This window comes from Ambystoma mexicanum, chromosome 2p (genome assembly GCF_040938575.1).
Source record: "Ambystoma mexicanum isolate Mex_15411 chromosome 2p, UKY_AmexF1_1, whole genome shotgun sequence".
NCBI lineage: Eukaryota > Metazoa > Chordata > Amphibia > Caudata > Ambystomatidae > Ambystoma > Ambystoma mexicanum.
In genome coordinates, this window is record NC_090923.1 from 1,418,668,046 (window position 1) to 1,418,684,169 (window position 16,124).

Consider the following 16,124-nt stretch of genomic DNA (forward strand, 5'->3'; position numbering starts at 1 on the left):
CAAAAATGCTTCCGCCCTTTTCGCACTTCAGGGCTTTTTGCCGCAAGGGTCTACTGGTCAGGCTTTAAGCCGCACCTCCAGGTGGGCGTGACCCCGATGTAAAATGAAAATGAAGTAAAAGTTGCAGTGCGCCTGATACACAGTGCGCCTGATTTCCAAGCAGTGAGCTGAGCACAGAGCTTGTTGTGGAATGCTGAAAACACACGGCTTCCCTGTTGTTACAGCTACACGGTCTCTGAGTGCTCCCTCAGCAAAACAGCAGCACGAAAACGCTTCCGCCCTTATCACACTTATCGCCGGTTTAGCCTATTAATTGGGGATCAAAAACGTTTCAATTCTTTACCGAAAAAACAATTTAGATTCAGAAAGATACAGATGGACTGGAAGCAATTCCGCAATCTGGGTATATTACAAGAAAGTGCTTGTTTAGGGCAGCAGCACAAGTGTTTAGCTCTGTAGATCTTTAGGTGAAGAAGGGATCTCTATATGTTCCTCAAAACCTCCCAGTCACCTGGAACTTGGCCGCCATTAGACGAAGTTGTTGGTAAACAATTGCTTTAAATGCACTACGACCCCATGCAAACTGAATTTTGGCATCCAACAGAAGCCAGTGGATACTGGGTAAGAAGTCAGAAGTGGGCTCAAACCTTCGCACCCAGACCACCAACAAGCCACATAGCGGAAGTCGCTTTTCAGTAGCCACACTGTACAATTGGAGACTCCTGACAATATGACATTTCCGCCCTCAGTGTGTAAGAGCACTTGGGCCTGAAGCGACATTGGAAAAAAGATCTGAGGGAAGAGAAAGTTTAATGCAACTGAGGAGCACTAGCTGAGATTGTGCTGCCTCAACCTTCCAGGCAATATGTCCTCCGAGGGACAGGCTGCTGTCCAACAGAAACCCGAGGGACTGAGTGGTCTGAGCCACATTTGGGGAAAGCTACCTTAGGCATGATTGGAGAGCTACGACAGAACCACCTCATCCATGCCGCCTGATGCAAACAAAAGGAATTCAGTCTTCAAAGTGCTGAACATGAGATGTGTTGCTGAGAGTCAGTATTTTACCAATGAGATGTATCTTCCAAGTTGATGGACATCCTCTTTAGAAGACAACTTCAGGTAGAGTTGGGTTTCATTGATGTAGCAATGAATGGAGAGATCACTCTCTGTGAGTAGATTGGCTAGTGAGCCATAGGTATTACCCAATGTGATCGATTTTAATTGATCGAATGGTAGATCTGGCCGAATTCGGCCAGTACCATTTGATTGATTAGAATCAATCAAATTGGGTAATCAATACCGAACATGTGGAGCGTGAGTTGCGGGTGTCCCCCACTCCCCATGTTCAGTATCAATGGCCTTGGGGGGTGGCGGGGTGTCCCCCTGCTTCCTCACTATTGGAGGTGGGGGACAAAAAAAAGAGCAAAAGGGACCCTGCAGTGTTGGATCCGACCTGCATTAGAGGGACGGAACTGATGCCGCAGGGTCAGGAGTGGCTGCGCACTTACTGCAGGTAAGTGGGGGGCATAGATTTGCAGGATTTGGCCATGGCAACATTGGTTTTGCAGAGAAATTGACTACGGTCAATTCTGACGTAACAATTCTGCCATGGCCAAATCACATAGATTCCAACCATGTACAGATTAAATAGCAACAGGGCAGAAATTGACACTTGGTGAACCGAACACCACACAGGCACGGGGGATGCGGGCCTAGGACTCCATATAAGACTCCATATGGACAGAAGGAAGCTTGCAAAGTGGTTGGCTCTAAACAACTTCATGAGAGTTCCCCCAAAACCCAAATGGGCAGACAGAATAAAACGAAATTCAACATCATCCACCCTACCAACAGCCGGAAAGACAGCAAACAGGTGTTCATCGGTCGATAAGAGAATGTCACCCACGACCTGATGCAGAGCGGTCTCAGTGCACTGGAAAGGTGAAAGGCCTGATCGAAAGGTGCACAGTAGGTCTCACTGATAATGATAGAGGTGCAGATAGTTTTTCAAGCTTCTTGCCAGAAAAGTGTAGACTGGTGATAGTCTGACTGTGGAGTCCAAGCAGGATTTATTCAATAGGAAAGAAATCAACCCCATCTTGGATTATTCAGGAAAACTCCCAGGAGGCAGCAAGGCATTAAGGGTTTCATGCAAAGGAGCTAAAGCATCAGGAGCAATCATTTTCAGAAAACATGCAATTGGAAAATGGACAGCACAGGATGTGGTTTTAAAGCACATCTTAAAGATGCCAACAAATGAATCTCACAGTGGGCACACACTTGGCATGAATAGTGGTAGCAGCGCAGGGTAAATATGCAACACTGTGACCTTTTAATCTAACAATCATTTCATTAAAAAAAAAAACATCTGCCCCCATTTCAAGTTTGGCTGTAATTCCAACAGATTTACTGGAAAACTCAATTACCGATACTGGCACCTGGCATGGCAGGATTGCACTAGATTACGAGTGGTGATATGGGGATGTTAGTACCCATTTGTAGAGTACATGGGACCTCATGGATTTGGAGATATTACCACGGATGCTAATTCCATGCATGGTAATTCCTCCAAATATTGACACTTAAGTGGAGGGTTTAGTGCCAGCGTTTGGCTGGAGGTAACTTCTCTACTATAACACCAACTCGGTGGTGGAGTAAACCTAGCAGTAATCCTGTTACTCACAAAAAGGTGACAGTAACAGAATTACGAACGTATGGGCCTCTTTCCGAGTTTGGTGGTATTTTGGCAGTAAATCCACTGAAATACTGACAACATCAGTTACAGCGACCGCCACTTTGTCCAGGATTAGTAGTCTGGGATTTTGATGGAATTTCCACCGACAGTAATTCTGACGATTTGTTTAGGAAAAGTGGAGGATTATTTGGATTACCTGGAGCATACATAGAAGGCCCTGGTCTTCTTTTGGTATCCGCATAATGCTTAGCGTGAGTCCGGGCCTTTTCTAAATGTTCTTTGGCTTCCTTGTGAACATTGATGAGAGTTTCAATCCAGGAGTCGACTGTTGGTACAGGTGTGGGATGTGGGAGAATGGTGGTAGAACTGACGGGTGGAATCCTTGGCTGCAATAAAAAGGGCTGGTCTTGACTGCCGAGTGATCAGAGTTGTTGTAAGTGAATTCAGCCACGGGTATAAGGAGCGACCAGTCGTCCTGTACCTTGGTGGCGAAACAACGAAGGTATTGTTCCAGGGTCTGGTTCACACGTTCCGTAGCTCCGTTAGTCTGTGGGTGATAACCCGATGAAAGAGCACGTTGGATTCCTAGAATATGACATAGATGTTTCCAGAATTGAGAGATGTATTGAGGTCCTCGGTCTAATATGATCTTGGAAGGGAGTCCATGAATGCGAAATATATGTTCCAGGAAAATGCCAGCGAGTTCTGAGGAAGATGGTAATTTGTACAATGGTGTAAAATGGGCCATGTGGGCGAATAAATCAATGGTGATCATGATTGTCGTATAGCCGCTAGATGGTGGTAATTCCACAATAAAGTCCGTAGCGATGAACTCCCAGGGCCTAGAAGGTAGTGTAGGTTGAAGTAGGAGACCTGCCGGTTTCTTGTTATCATGTTTGTTTTGATTGCAGACTGCGCAAGCTTGAATGTACCGTTGAATATCAGTTTTCATTTTGGGTCACCAAAATTGTCTTTGTATGAGATGAAGGGTGTTGGTGACACCACGATGCCCGGAGTGAAGAGTGATAGAGGTTAATAATCCGTAGTTGCAGTCTCTGTGTGGGAATGACCAGGGCATTGTACTGGAACAAATATCCGTCTCTAGTTTTAAGATTCCATCGATTTTTTCCTGTGAATTCTTTCCAGATTTCAGAGGACTTAGAATGTCTTCCAGGAGACAGACTGCTTGAGCTACAAAAATTGTGTGAGGAAACATCTTTGGGTAGGCCCGATCTTCAAGAGTTTCATAATCAGGACGTCAGCAATTATGTTCTGTGATCCGGGGACATGAAGGATGTGGAACTGGTACTGGGCAAAGAAGAAGGCCCAACGGGCTTGACGGCTATTCCTACATTCCATAGATTGCAGAACTTGAACATTTCGATGGTCCGTACGGACCTGGACAGGATGTTTAGCTCCCAGAAGTAGATGCCGCCATTCGGTGAAGGCTTGATGGATGGCTAACAGTTCCTTTTCCAAGACGGAGTAATGAGTCTCGCTGGAAGTCAGGGTTCATGAGAGGTAAGCAATGGGGTGCTCTAATTTGTCCTCACATTCCTGCTTTAACACTGCTCCTATGGCGTAGTTAGAGGCATCCGTCTCCACTAGGAATGGTCGATTAATATCGGGCTGAGCAAGGATAGGGGCTTGAGTAAACTCCGTTTTTAATCCTTGGAATGCCTTGTCCTGGGCTGGGGTCCAGAGGAAGGGGGTATCTTTTTTGAACAATGTAATGATCGGTTGAACTATCTCTGAAAAGGATGGTATGAATTTCCGGTAGAAATTGGCAAGCCCCAGGAAGGATTGAATCTGTTTCACAGAAGTGGAAACAGTCCAAGATAGTATGGTTTTTACCTTTGAATGATCCATTCCTATACCTTCTGGACTAAGGACAAATCCTAGATAATGAACAGAAGTGACATGAAAAAGGCATTTCTCGGGTTTAGCTAGGAGTTTGTGTTCACGTAGCCGTTGCAAAACTGTCTTTACATGCTCTTCATGCTTTTGTGGATCCTTGGAGTAAATCAAGAAATCGTCCAGGTAAACGATAACGAAGAGGAACAACATGTCAGAAAACACCCTTTTCATGAAGCGTTGGAAGACTGCGGTGGCATTAGCAAGCCCAACGTGCATGACCAAGCACTCAAAGTGACCAAAGGGTGTTCTAAAGGCTGTTTTCCATTCGTCTCCTTCCCTGATACGGATCAGATGGTAGGCACCCTTGAGATCCAACTTCGTGAAGATTACAGCTCCTCTCACCGCAGAGATTAAGGGCAAGGGGTAGCGGTCCTTGAGGGTGCACTGATTCAATCCACGATAATCAAGACAAGGTCTAAGCTCTTTAGTGTCTTTCTTGGGAACAAAAAACAACGAAGCTCTTGCTGGAGATTTAGATGTTCTTATGGTGCCATTTTCAAGGTTGGTATCCAAGTATTCTCAAGGGCCTTTTTTTCCGGTTCTGATAGAGTGAACATCCTCCCAAAGGGAATCACTGCTGAAGGTTCTGTATCTATAGCGCAGTCTTCAGGCCTGTGAGGGGGTAGGGCCTGGACTATAGCAGTTGAAAACACACCAGCGTATTCCTGATAGGCCTTAGGAATGTGTATGATGTTTGAAACCATGAGTGGGCCTTGCTGGTCTGTTGGCATGCTTTCGGAAGATGTCAAGGAGGAATCCAGGAATAGACAGTGAGACATGCAAAACTCAGAACCAAGAAACAAGGATCCTGCTGCCCAATTGATGTAAGGATTGTGTTTCTGCAACCAGGGCATACCCAGTACCATGGGGTAATGGGCTGACTTGATGATGTCAAATTTGATCAACTCTTGGTGATGGTTTATGGAGAGTTGGATTTCTTTGGTCTGCAAGGATATAGGTCCTGAAGTGAGAGGTCTTCCGTCGATCGCCTCCACAGGTTGCATGATACTTCGTGTTTCATATGGAATATGGTGCTTAAAGACCCAATCTTGATCAATGAATATTCCCATAGCCCCACAATCCACCAAGGTCAAAATGGGGTAGGTCTCGTTCTTAGACGACGATAGAAAGGCCTGTAGAATCACTAGGTTGTTCTGTCCAGGAGAGTTCAAGGATGGAATAGATGTGGAGCAAACATCTCTCTCCAGAAGCCTTGCTCCATCTAGAATCGGGAGCTGGTGTTTCCCGAACGCCGTGGAGGGGCTAGAGGGCATTCTCTAACTAGGTGTTTATCCGAGGCACAATACATGCATAAGCCCATGTGGATCCTTCTCATCCTTTCTTGCGGGGATATGGGTCCACAGAAAGCCCCTATTTGCATGGGTTCTGGATAGCAAACAGAGACTGGAGTAGGGTCAGGTTTCGATGAGGTCTCAAGGGAAACCTTCTGGAAGGGCATCTTGGTCTTTTTCCTCTCTGCCTTCCTTTCCTGGATACAAAAGTCTATCTGCATGGCAAGATTCATAAGGGCCTGGAATGAACTTGGACAAGGTACTCTGGTTAATTCGTCTCTTATCTCTTCATTTAGCCCCCTTTGGAAAAGAGTAAAGCTTGCTTCTGAAGACCAATCCGCTTCTTCCTTAGCCAATTGTTTGAATCGTGTGACATACGTAAGCATGTCCTGGGATCCTTGCCGAAAATCAAGAAAACGTTCCTGGGCACTATAGACCTGTTCTGGCCGATCAAACAAGGTCTTAAGGGCCTGTATGAATCCGTCGTAATCATCCAGGAGGGCATCTCCAGAATTGACTAAAGGTGTAGCCCAAGTCAGTGCATTTCCAGAGAGGTGCGAGATTATAAAGCCCACCTTAGCCCTGGGAGTTGAAAAATAGTAGGGCTTAAAGGTAAAGTGGCCTGAGCAAGAGTCAAGGAATCCACGAAGGGTTTTTGCAGACCCCTCGTATTTGTTTATAATGCCACCCAGTAGCACGCTTTCCTTTGTGGCAGAATCGCAGGACAAAATTAGTTGTTTCAATGCTGCGTTTTCCGCCTTTAAATTCTGCACCTCGGTCGTTAATTCTTGCATGCCACGCATGAGATCCTGAACGGCCGTTCCATGTTAGTTTCAACTTTGGTCGTTTGGCGTCTCAAACTGCCACGGAATTCCCCCTTTCTCACCTGAGATCGCTCCTTGCAGGATTTCTTGGAGGGAGTCTTTGTGCGCACGGATCGGGTTTTGTACAAGCCTGCGCGAGTCTACTCTGACTCCAGCGTGCGTTCAGCGTTCCAGGATACTCGGATGCTCAGGACGTCCAGGAAGCGAGGAAGTGTACTCGAAGAAGGTACACGAAATCCGGGAAGCAAGGTAGAGAGATGAGGGAGGAAAGGAAATGGGAAATTAGAGGGTCCGGGAACCAAGGACAGGAGAATAGTTCAGCAAACTACGGAGCACACGTCTAGTTACTACCAGCGATAGCGTTGAGACGTGCAGGGCCGTGGGGGCGTGGTCTATTTGTAGAATGTGGTACGTCGGACGTGGAAGCTGGTGCAAGGCGTACTACGTTAGACGGCCATGTTGGGAGTACCAAAGAGTGCAAGCCCCGTTGTGATAAGGACCAGGAAGACCAAAAGGGGTGCGTTCTGTGGATCATGACACCCTGTGGAATGAAAGTGCAAAAGAATCGTTATACAAAGGTTAGATGCCCAAAGAATGGCTACTAGAGGAATGGCTTCACAAAGAATGGATGACCCAAGAATGGATGTCCTGAGAATGTATGGCAAAGAATGAATGGGCAATGAAACTCATGTCAAAAAGATGGATGTCCAAAGGAGTGGGGCACATATGCAAGGATGTAGGCCTAGAGACCCAGGCTACACCTCACCGATAACACCTGTTGAGCCCAAAACATGCCTGGGGCTGCTTGTTGTTGCATGCATAAGGAATGCTGCCTAGCAGTTCAGGGTGGACTATCCCTTTTGGGTTGGGACCTAGCCTAATTTGCAGATGGTATTTCCCCTTCTGTAATGACATGGCCGGCTGAAAGACCACAGCCTTCAAGGGTTCCTCAGAGTAATGTCAATGTTTTAGCTCCATTCATAACCTTCCAGCCATCACCCTTCAGTTTTACTCAAAGGAGTGGAAACCCAATTTAACGGGTGCCCATAAGAATGGGTATCCAAAAAAGAGCTGGATTTTCATTGGCGCTGCTTGCTTTCCCTTGCGGCAATGAATACCCAATTGCAGACCAATCCTTCAGTTCATAGTCGGGTTTCCATTACCTCATTGTCTATCCATGTGAAGGAAGGTGGGTCATTTGAAGCATCCTCACTGTAACCCAGCTCCAGCTATTGCTTTGCGCTCTGACATGTGTATTGCCTGTCTTTCCTTTTTCTGCTCCATGGAGGAGAGTTTCATCCTTGCAAATGCTCTGATCGTGGATGAGGAACCTGGCACAGCAATCCATACAGGAGCTCTGAGCAGGATTCCTGAGAATGGCATATTGGCTCTGCACTACTTTAGTGCGCCCTATATTTCACATCTAATCACAGGGACAGGTGCAATAGATTGAGTGCACAGTTCTACCGATAACTCATCCCCAGATGTCCGTCCATTGACCTGGATGTCCCGGCTGCTGATTATAGCTAGTCTCCAGTTCATTGACAATAGTTTGTGTAAAGTTTGTCATCTGCCCTAAAATAAAGCACAAGCTTTAAAAAAAAAGCCCAGGGATTCAATTTGTAAACTAGAAAATAACAGCTGTCTATGTCTCGGGAGGATAGCTCAGGAGCAACATGCTCGCCTTGGAAGCAAGCCCACACATAGCAGCCCAGGTTCGCTCTCCGAGTCTGCGCTTAAAAACTTAAGCGTGTTATAAATAACATATCATATCAAATGTAAAGGACAATTTTCATTGTGAAACAAATATTCAAGAGCCTCTTTTTACATTAAGCCCATGCCTGAAATGACTATTAATTGTAAACTGGTAAATTGAGAGAAGTATTTTCAGCCTGCATCCTCTCTTCTCTCCGGTTTAATACAATGATATGTGCTATCTACTAAATTCTGTATTGATTTGCCATTTTTCTTATATTGCCTCCACATTCACTCCTTTTGCCAGGACCTGCCTATATCTTTTTTCTGCTCTTATCTCTGTCCTTTACTTTCGTTGCTAACTCATCCGGCCTCCCTCACCCCAGTTCCCTTTGCTCTCTTTGTTTATTCCCCCCCCACTCACATTTATGCAATGGTTTCATCTTCCCCCCTCTCGGATTTCAGTGGATGGCAGCTGGTCTAAGTGGAGTCCATGGTCTTGGTGTGACAGAACCTGTGGAGGGGGGAAATCCGTCAGGACTCGAGCCTGTATCAGCCCCCCACCAAAGAATGGTGGCAAGGAGTGCCCTGGCGAGAAGTACCAAGTGCGCATCTGCAACGCAAGACCTTGTGGTAAAAATCGTTCATTATTTATCAATTTCCAAATTATGTTGTGAGTATGTCAAGCGGACATGGTACACATATAGATACAGTATCTCTGTATTTGATCCATATCTACAGTGTTGTGTCCTGTTTTCGCGACTGCTCCATATGCCTAACCTCAGTCCTTTGTTCCCCGCATCTAGAGAAATTGACTGTTTGTATAGCTTTTTGTTGTCTTAAACTTTTCATGTTTTTGATATCCTTGCCTGAACAGGTTTCAATAACCTTTAATGCCATGGGAGAGTGCATCATTGTTGTCACTGCGGTGCATGCCGTTTAAAAGAACAAATGTTACTCTGACTTCAAGAAGCACTGGCAGTCCTAAGTATGGGATGTCCAGTTGTTGGCCAGTGCCTGAGTAGCTCCCGAAATCTGATTTTGATCTTTTCCCAAAAATGATTCAGTTTACTAACAAGGTCATCGGAAAAGATCTCAACCCATTAGAAACGTGTGTGGCCTCTAAAGTTTAATTTAGGAAGAACAGAACAACTGGCGGTCTTCGGAACATCTATTTGTTACTCATGGTGGACTTTCCGCTGGCAACAAATTCTCACAAGCGACCGCAGCTGAGAGGATCATTTCTATCATCCCTGGCAGTTGCGATCATCCTTAGTGATTTGCTGTTTCAACGTGCACACACCCTCAGTTTTCAATATAGCATGGGTAAAACCAATAAAGGGCTTACTTAAGATGTGTATCTGAAAAGGCCAGAAAATCGAAGTAAGTACATGTCGTTTATAGTGTTTCCCTCATTGCCATAGAGGTCTCTCAACACCAAGGCCTACTGAGTCACTAACCCTTTTTCAAAACCATCATTACTGAGGCAAAATAAAATGGCATACATGCAATGGAGGAGCCATACGCCTTGTGAGTTCTGCATCAGTTGAGTTGTTGTAATGAGTGACATTTATTTGCAATTGTGCTCTGTTATTACATCATTTTTGCTCATTATTTTCAGAATGCCTTCTTGTTCCTCTTGATTATTCTCTGCACATTGGCTGAGGTCCATCTAAAGATCTTCAAAAATGATTAGGTTCAACCTGCCCCAATATAAAGAGTATAAAACTTTAACACATTTTGGTTGACATTACTCTTTAGTTAGGCTTTATAGACCTAGCCAAAGTGCCATACAGGTTATGGGCCCCAAAGAGCTGGTTAAAGGTCTGAGCGTAGTGAGGGCATTTTACATGGTTTACGGGCACATACCTCCAGGTGTGGCCTAAGGTTGAGACCTTCAAAGCTATTATGAGCCACTGAAATTTGGGGCTGAGGGTGGTACAATAAAAAAAACATTCTGGCCGGAATTACTAGTTCCCAGCAACCCCCTAGAAACGTGATGTGGAGTGAGGGTCTTAGTGAACAGCCGGGCCGCATCTGGTGCGGCCCGTCAAAGTAATGGAGGCGGCCGGAGAGGGTGTTAGGGATAGAAGCCAGCCTGCGTCTGTTAGTTGCGGCCTGGCGAACATTCAGCAGGCAGGGGGAAAAGTTATCCACCCATAGCCCCATTAAGGTACAGAGCTGGGGATTGTAGGGTATTTCCGGTGAACGGGTCATGTCTGTCTGGTGCGGCCTATGCAAGAACAGGAGTGGTGTGGGCGGCTGGCCTATCAGCGCAGTGCTCCCTTTCATCATGGGAGTATTGTGCTGACTGTCAGGTGCAGCCTGCAGCGCTGTCACTACGGTGTTCCTGTGATGAGGGAGTGCTGCACTGAGGGCCCTACAGTGGTGGTGACTGGGAGAGTCATGCGGTTTCCCCTCTCATTGGCCAATGCCTGGCCTTTTAATTAGATTCTCGAGCCAAACGGGCTCGTTTGGACTGGAAATGGACTAATGGGGGAGTGCCATGTCACTCTCTAGTGTTATAATTAAGCTTTATAGACCCAGTAAGAGGGCTATATCAGGCTTGTTAAGCCGTGAATACCAAGTTAAAACCCTGAGTGCAGGGATAGAATTTCGCAAGGTGTATGGGCTCATAACCCCCCCGTTATGATGGAATGGTAAGGGTGCAGTCTATAAAGTTAATATAACCCACACCACTCTTGATAGTATATAGAATGTTTTTTTATTATTTGGCCCACCAGATGAATTGGACTTCAACTCTTATGAACCCTAACCAACAGGGTCAATGTTGAAGGATTATAGGAGTTGAAGTCCAAAACATCTGGATGGGCACACGAGAAATAACTTTGGTATGAGGTACATGGAAATATTTAACCACTTGGGAGATGATGTTACACGACGTCCCAGCTAATCAGAAAGGTCGGTTGATGGCCATTACCTGAAGGTATTGCCTGCCTTCTTAGCCCCCTAGGTAGCAGAAGACTGCCATGTTCCACCTGGGCTCAGGTCTCCAGTTGAGCCTCTCCTCGTATCTACTCACAACCACCCTGTCCCTCTGCCTTCCACCACGAGCACACACTTACACCCACCCAACCTCCCAAGATGTCTGCCTGCCTCTTCTTATGCTGCCCAATATCTTCCCTGTCGGCAGAATAGCCATCATGGAAATGGAGAAGGGACTAGGGGTAATTCCCTTCTCCCTTTGTCCATGGTAGCCATTTTACCTGGTAGTTTTTTGAACTTGTGAAATGGCAGTAGTGCCATTTCTTAACTTTAAAACAGGCTTGCGGCATCCCAAAATGTATGCCGGGGTGCCAATAGTTATAAACTTTCAATTGGTGGCATTACTGAATGGGAACGATGCTTGGGCCCTAGTTAATTTGCTCGGACCTACTGGTAACAAGGTCACAAGGAATTGGCTACAGGTTCTCCCGTGCTGCCCATAGCATTGTAATACAGCATTCTGAACATTTTTCCGGCTCTTCTGGTTAGTATGGCTCGTAGATTGTCCAATGAGAACGCTTTTTTGAGATTTCCAAGGTATGTAGGTCTAATCATATTGTAGTGCATTTTGGTTTTCATAGTTTTGCAAAACCTTTTCCAAAAGTGCGTTGTCTAAGGCATTGCACAGTTGTATGAGAGTAATGGACATTTAAAGAAAAACATTATAACGAAAACTCAACATAATATAACATCACCTTACCAGTTTCATACTCTTCCCCCCACCAAAAGGATGGAATGAGTACATACAAATGCATGTAAAAACAGAAGAATTTAGGTAGATTCTAGCTAACTTGGATTTTAGCTTTGGGAAAAGAACACATTGATCCCAACAGAACAAGACAGTACACAACATATTTGTACAGCTTAAAACCATATGTAACACGGCTTATCATTAATGTGAAAAGCAGCCACCTACTTGTTTATTTGGATAATCCAGAACTTTGTGTGGGTATCTTCTATCCCCTAATGTGTGCTCCATTTTGATCCGAGAATGAAAATAGTGTGGGAGAAATGCTGAAACATCTCAACACAGTTGCAGGGCTACTCAAGCATTGCCTGCAGGTGGCCTAGTTTATAAGCTTGCCCTGTTGCATCCTGGTTGGTTCACAGTACCACCTCTATGGGTTTCGAATTACATGAGCATTAGGCCCTGATTCATGGAATTTATTGCGCAGTAAATCGGGACATTGCGCACCAAATATCACGCGAAACCCCGTTTCTCGATTCATGCAATAAACTGCAGAGGACTTTTTTTGTACTCTGCGGGGACTTCGCACAGGCTCTACATGTCCCTGCGAGCCGCTGAGTACCTTGCACGACACACCTCGCAGAGCGTGGACATGGTCTGCGCATAGAACGGAGTAAGGGCCGGAACTTGCAAAATGGGAAGAACAAGGGAAAATGTGGGTGTTACAATGGGCGGACCGCTGGCAGCTTTGCGGGGGGTGTGCCGGGGGAGTTCCGGCCTATATAGGCTTCCTTTGCAGGAACAATTCCATTAATACGCGGAGCATGCAGACAAACGTATGCGCGCAGGCTAGCGCAGAATCGTTCTTGGTGCACAGGCTTTGCAGAATCTATGCACACTTTTCCATGAAGCGGGCCCTTAATGTAGTGTTTTAATACTCAAGCATGCACTTCTATTGCTAGCTTGAGAAGAAACATTCTAGTGTGGTTTCCGATTGATGTGTTCATTCTGTCTCTAGGTTTGGAATATCTCTGGTGCACTGAAGCAGTGTAAAATGAGAAGAATAGGCCTCTGTACTCACTTCACCTAATTAGGTATTAAGGGTGAGCCACCACACCCTACTTGCACCTTTTTGATACATTCAATGCACAATACTTTAATTTAGTGTATTTCCACGAATCATTTTGTTTTAAATTGTGGTTAGCTCCAGTGGTGTGCCCAGACTTTTTTTGACTAGCGTGGCCCAAGTGGGGCACTGACTTGTGCAGGGGTGGCCTCAAGTACGAACACACACACACACATAATTATCCTAGTTTAGGATAATGGGGTGGCACTGGGTGTGGCCAATCATATTCCAGGGTTAGCGCGTGCCACGACAGGCCACTCCCTGGACAGGCCTCTGGTTAGCTCATAGAACATTTGAAGGGGAGTTTTTTTTGTTCTTCATTGAGGACAACTCTGACACAATGTTTCCCTTTAGTCACCCATTTAAAGGGCCTTTGCCAAATGCACAGGTTTTGATTATTCCATTTTTATTTATCGAAGTGAATGTATGTTTTTATCCCTAGTATATAGTGCATCTTTTACACAGGTGGTTGTAACATCTGTGATAAGCTGCTCAGTGTCTTTCCATACACATGACCCCAGGTCATGACATTCCTACCGATAACGCCACTTGGTTCTGAGGCAGTACCGTGCGGTCTCGAGTGGTGGGAGGGTGTTGTAAATCTCCATACTCTGTGAGGATTTTTAGTGGATTTACCACGAGTGCTGATTTTTGGAAATAAATTGGAGGATTCACCTCCCGCATTTTGCGCTGGTGAATCCGTCACCTTTTGGAATGAAGCGCTATGTTTTTACATGTGTTACTCTTTTAATTCTCTTGCCTTACTAATTTTATATGGTTGGTTGTTTCAAGCACCCTCAGTTGCTTCCAAATGGCATATTTGGTGACACATTAAAAAAAAGGAGTGAATATATATGTATTGTTATGAATTCAATCTCTGCCTCCTTGACTCTGGAATTTTGGTTCTCTACCTTGCTTCCCCTCCAGCTGATGGCTGCCCTCCTGGAATGGAAAATGTTGATTGTGCCAACAGGTGCCCGAGGCATTGCTCTGATCACCAGCAAGGCATCACCTGTCTGGACGGAGAGGCTTGTGAAGCCGGATGCCGCTGCTCAGAAGGTAGGGGAGCGCAAACATTTGGGATTCAGAAGCACAGTCCGATAGACCCAGAAGGAGCGATGCCTGCACAGACATAATAAGGAGCAGGTCCTGTCCTTAGGGATGGTTTGTAGGTTTCATGTCATCACTTTTCCCCGAGATCAGGGCTGAGGGAGTGGGGAGAATATGGAACACGTTCATGCTGTGAGAGTTCAGTGACTAAAGCGGAAAGTATATTGCTGAAGTGAACTGAAGGAAGGCTGATGTGCTGGATTAGCACATGTGGGGGGTACGCTCGACCAATCAGGTTGCTCGCTTCTCAGGCTTGGCACTCGTGTTATCACCATTTCGTCTGCAGAACGTTCTTTAGAGTCTCTCAAGTGGTCTCTAAAAACAATGACAAACTCACTTCTTGTACTTCTAATGTCCCAAAATCTAAAATAAAGGCCACCTTCCTTGCTCCAGTGGAATGATTTAAGCACTTTATAAATGCGCTTTGCATAAGAAATACATGCTGTTCTCTGGTTCGAATTTAATTACCAACCCCAACCACTTGCTGTGCTATGCCTGTAGCAAGCCGTGTGTATTCCCTCATTCTCTTAACAGCATCCTTTGACTACGCCATTACCAGAGATGTGCCGCAAGACAGTGAATTGGCCATACTTGGCGGTACTGACCGTTGTCTCCTAGTTCTCGCTGAGCAACACTGAGGGTACATGCCGTTGAGTCACGTAGTGTGCCCTGATGGCAGCTCTCACTCAGATTTATGCTCCCAGACCTGCACTGCTCTGATGACACCATAACCCTCACCCAGCCACAGCACCTAAGTGACCTCACATCTCCTTCCACCTATCATCACCATCTGGACCCTTTGTGACCTCAATAGCTCCCTCCTTTGGCCCCAACAGCCAACAAAAAAAGAGCCACAGTCGCAGCCCAAATAGTTCCACGCGGCTGGGATTCTAGTTTTAGGTGTCCTTTTGGCTGTCAATCCTCATCCAGCTGTTACCAGTGCCTCGAATGATGCATCCTCCCCATGTGCTACATTCCTCCCCGCCATGTCCGCCTTCATCACGGCAAGCTTTCTGCCTCCTCTATGGTATCTCTTCAGCAAACAGACCATGGCAATTCCAGGAGGAGAACACAAACTGCCTTCAGAAATACTAGCACCCTGTGCCAGGGTGCTGCTCGCATGTGACCTGGTGTGCTGAACCTTATACCCCTGTGAAGGGTTACCTTCCGGCGAGGGTGAGATAGCCCAAGCTATTTTGATTTGTGTTGAATAATACAAATATGTGGGTAATTCTGTCTCAGAAAGGGTGGTCTGTTAATCATACCCCCCTTTCCTACAACTCCGTGACAAACGCATAGTGCACACACGCACGTGCCCTGCGGCACCGGCCTCCATAGAGACTGCTCTCCAACAGCACAAGGCAGGTTCAAAGGCCAAAGTGCCATCCCAACTGCTGCTGTGAACCCAAGTCACTACAGAGAGAGGCTGCATTTGCCCTGCACCTATGATAACAAATATCATGATTGTGGCCCTTTCAGTCTGGTAGCAGAGTAGACTCTAAGAATAAGCCATACCTGGTTCAGGTATTGTGATTGAAAAGAGCACAATTATTAAAGCCACATCCAATTGGTATCATACAAGGGTCACCCCTGTGTGCGCAGGCCGGCTATGTCAAAGCCATGTGGATTCATGGCTAGGCTGTCTGTTTCCACTTCAGTAGGAGAGAAAATGGGCAGAGCCATGTCCTCCTTTGCTCCTCGGGGAGGAAGGATAGCAACTCCCCTCAAGTCCAGGGGCCTTCGGAACTGCAGACTTGGGAAGGGGGTGGGG

The 16,124-nt window shown here is 46.0% G+C and overlaps 1 protein-coding gene across 1 annotated transcript in view; it reads left to right on the forward strand.

Annotated features, from left to right (window-relative positions):
* The window catches only part of LOC138567897 (SCO-spondin-like), a 1,036,222-nt gene that overhangs the window by 803,849 nt on the left and 216,249 nt on the right, over nucleotides 1–16,124 (forward strand). Inside the window, exons 87-88 of the mRNA XM_069646396.1 lie at nucleotides 8,889–9,056; nucleotides 14,171–14,302. Of these exons, the coding sequence (XP_069502497.1) occupies nucleotides 8,889–9,056; nucleotides 14,171–14,302 (300 nt within the window). The remainder of the gene's footprint in view (nucleotides 1–8,888; nucleotides 9,057–14,170; nucleotides 14,303–16,124) is intronic.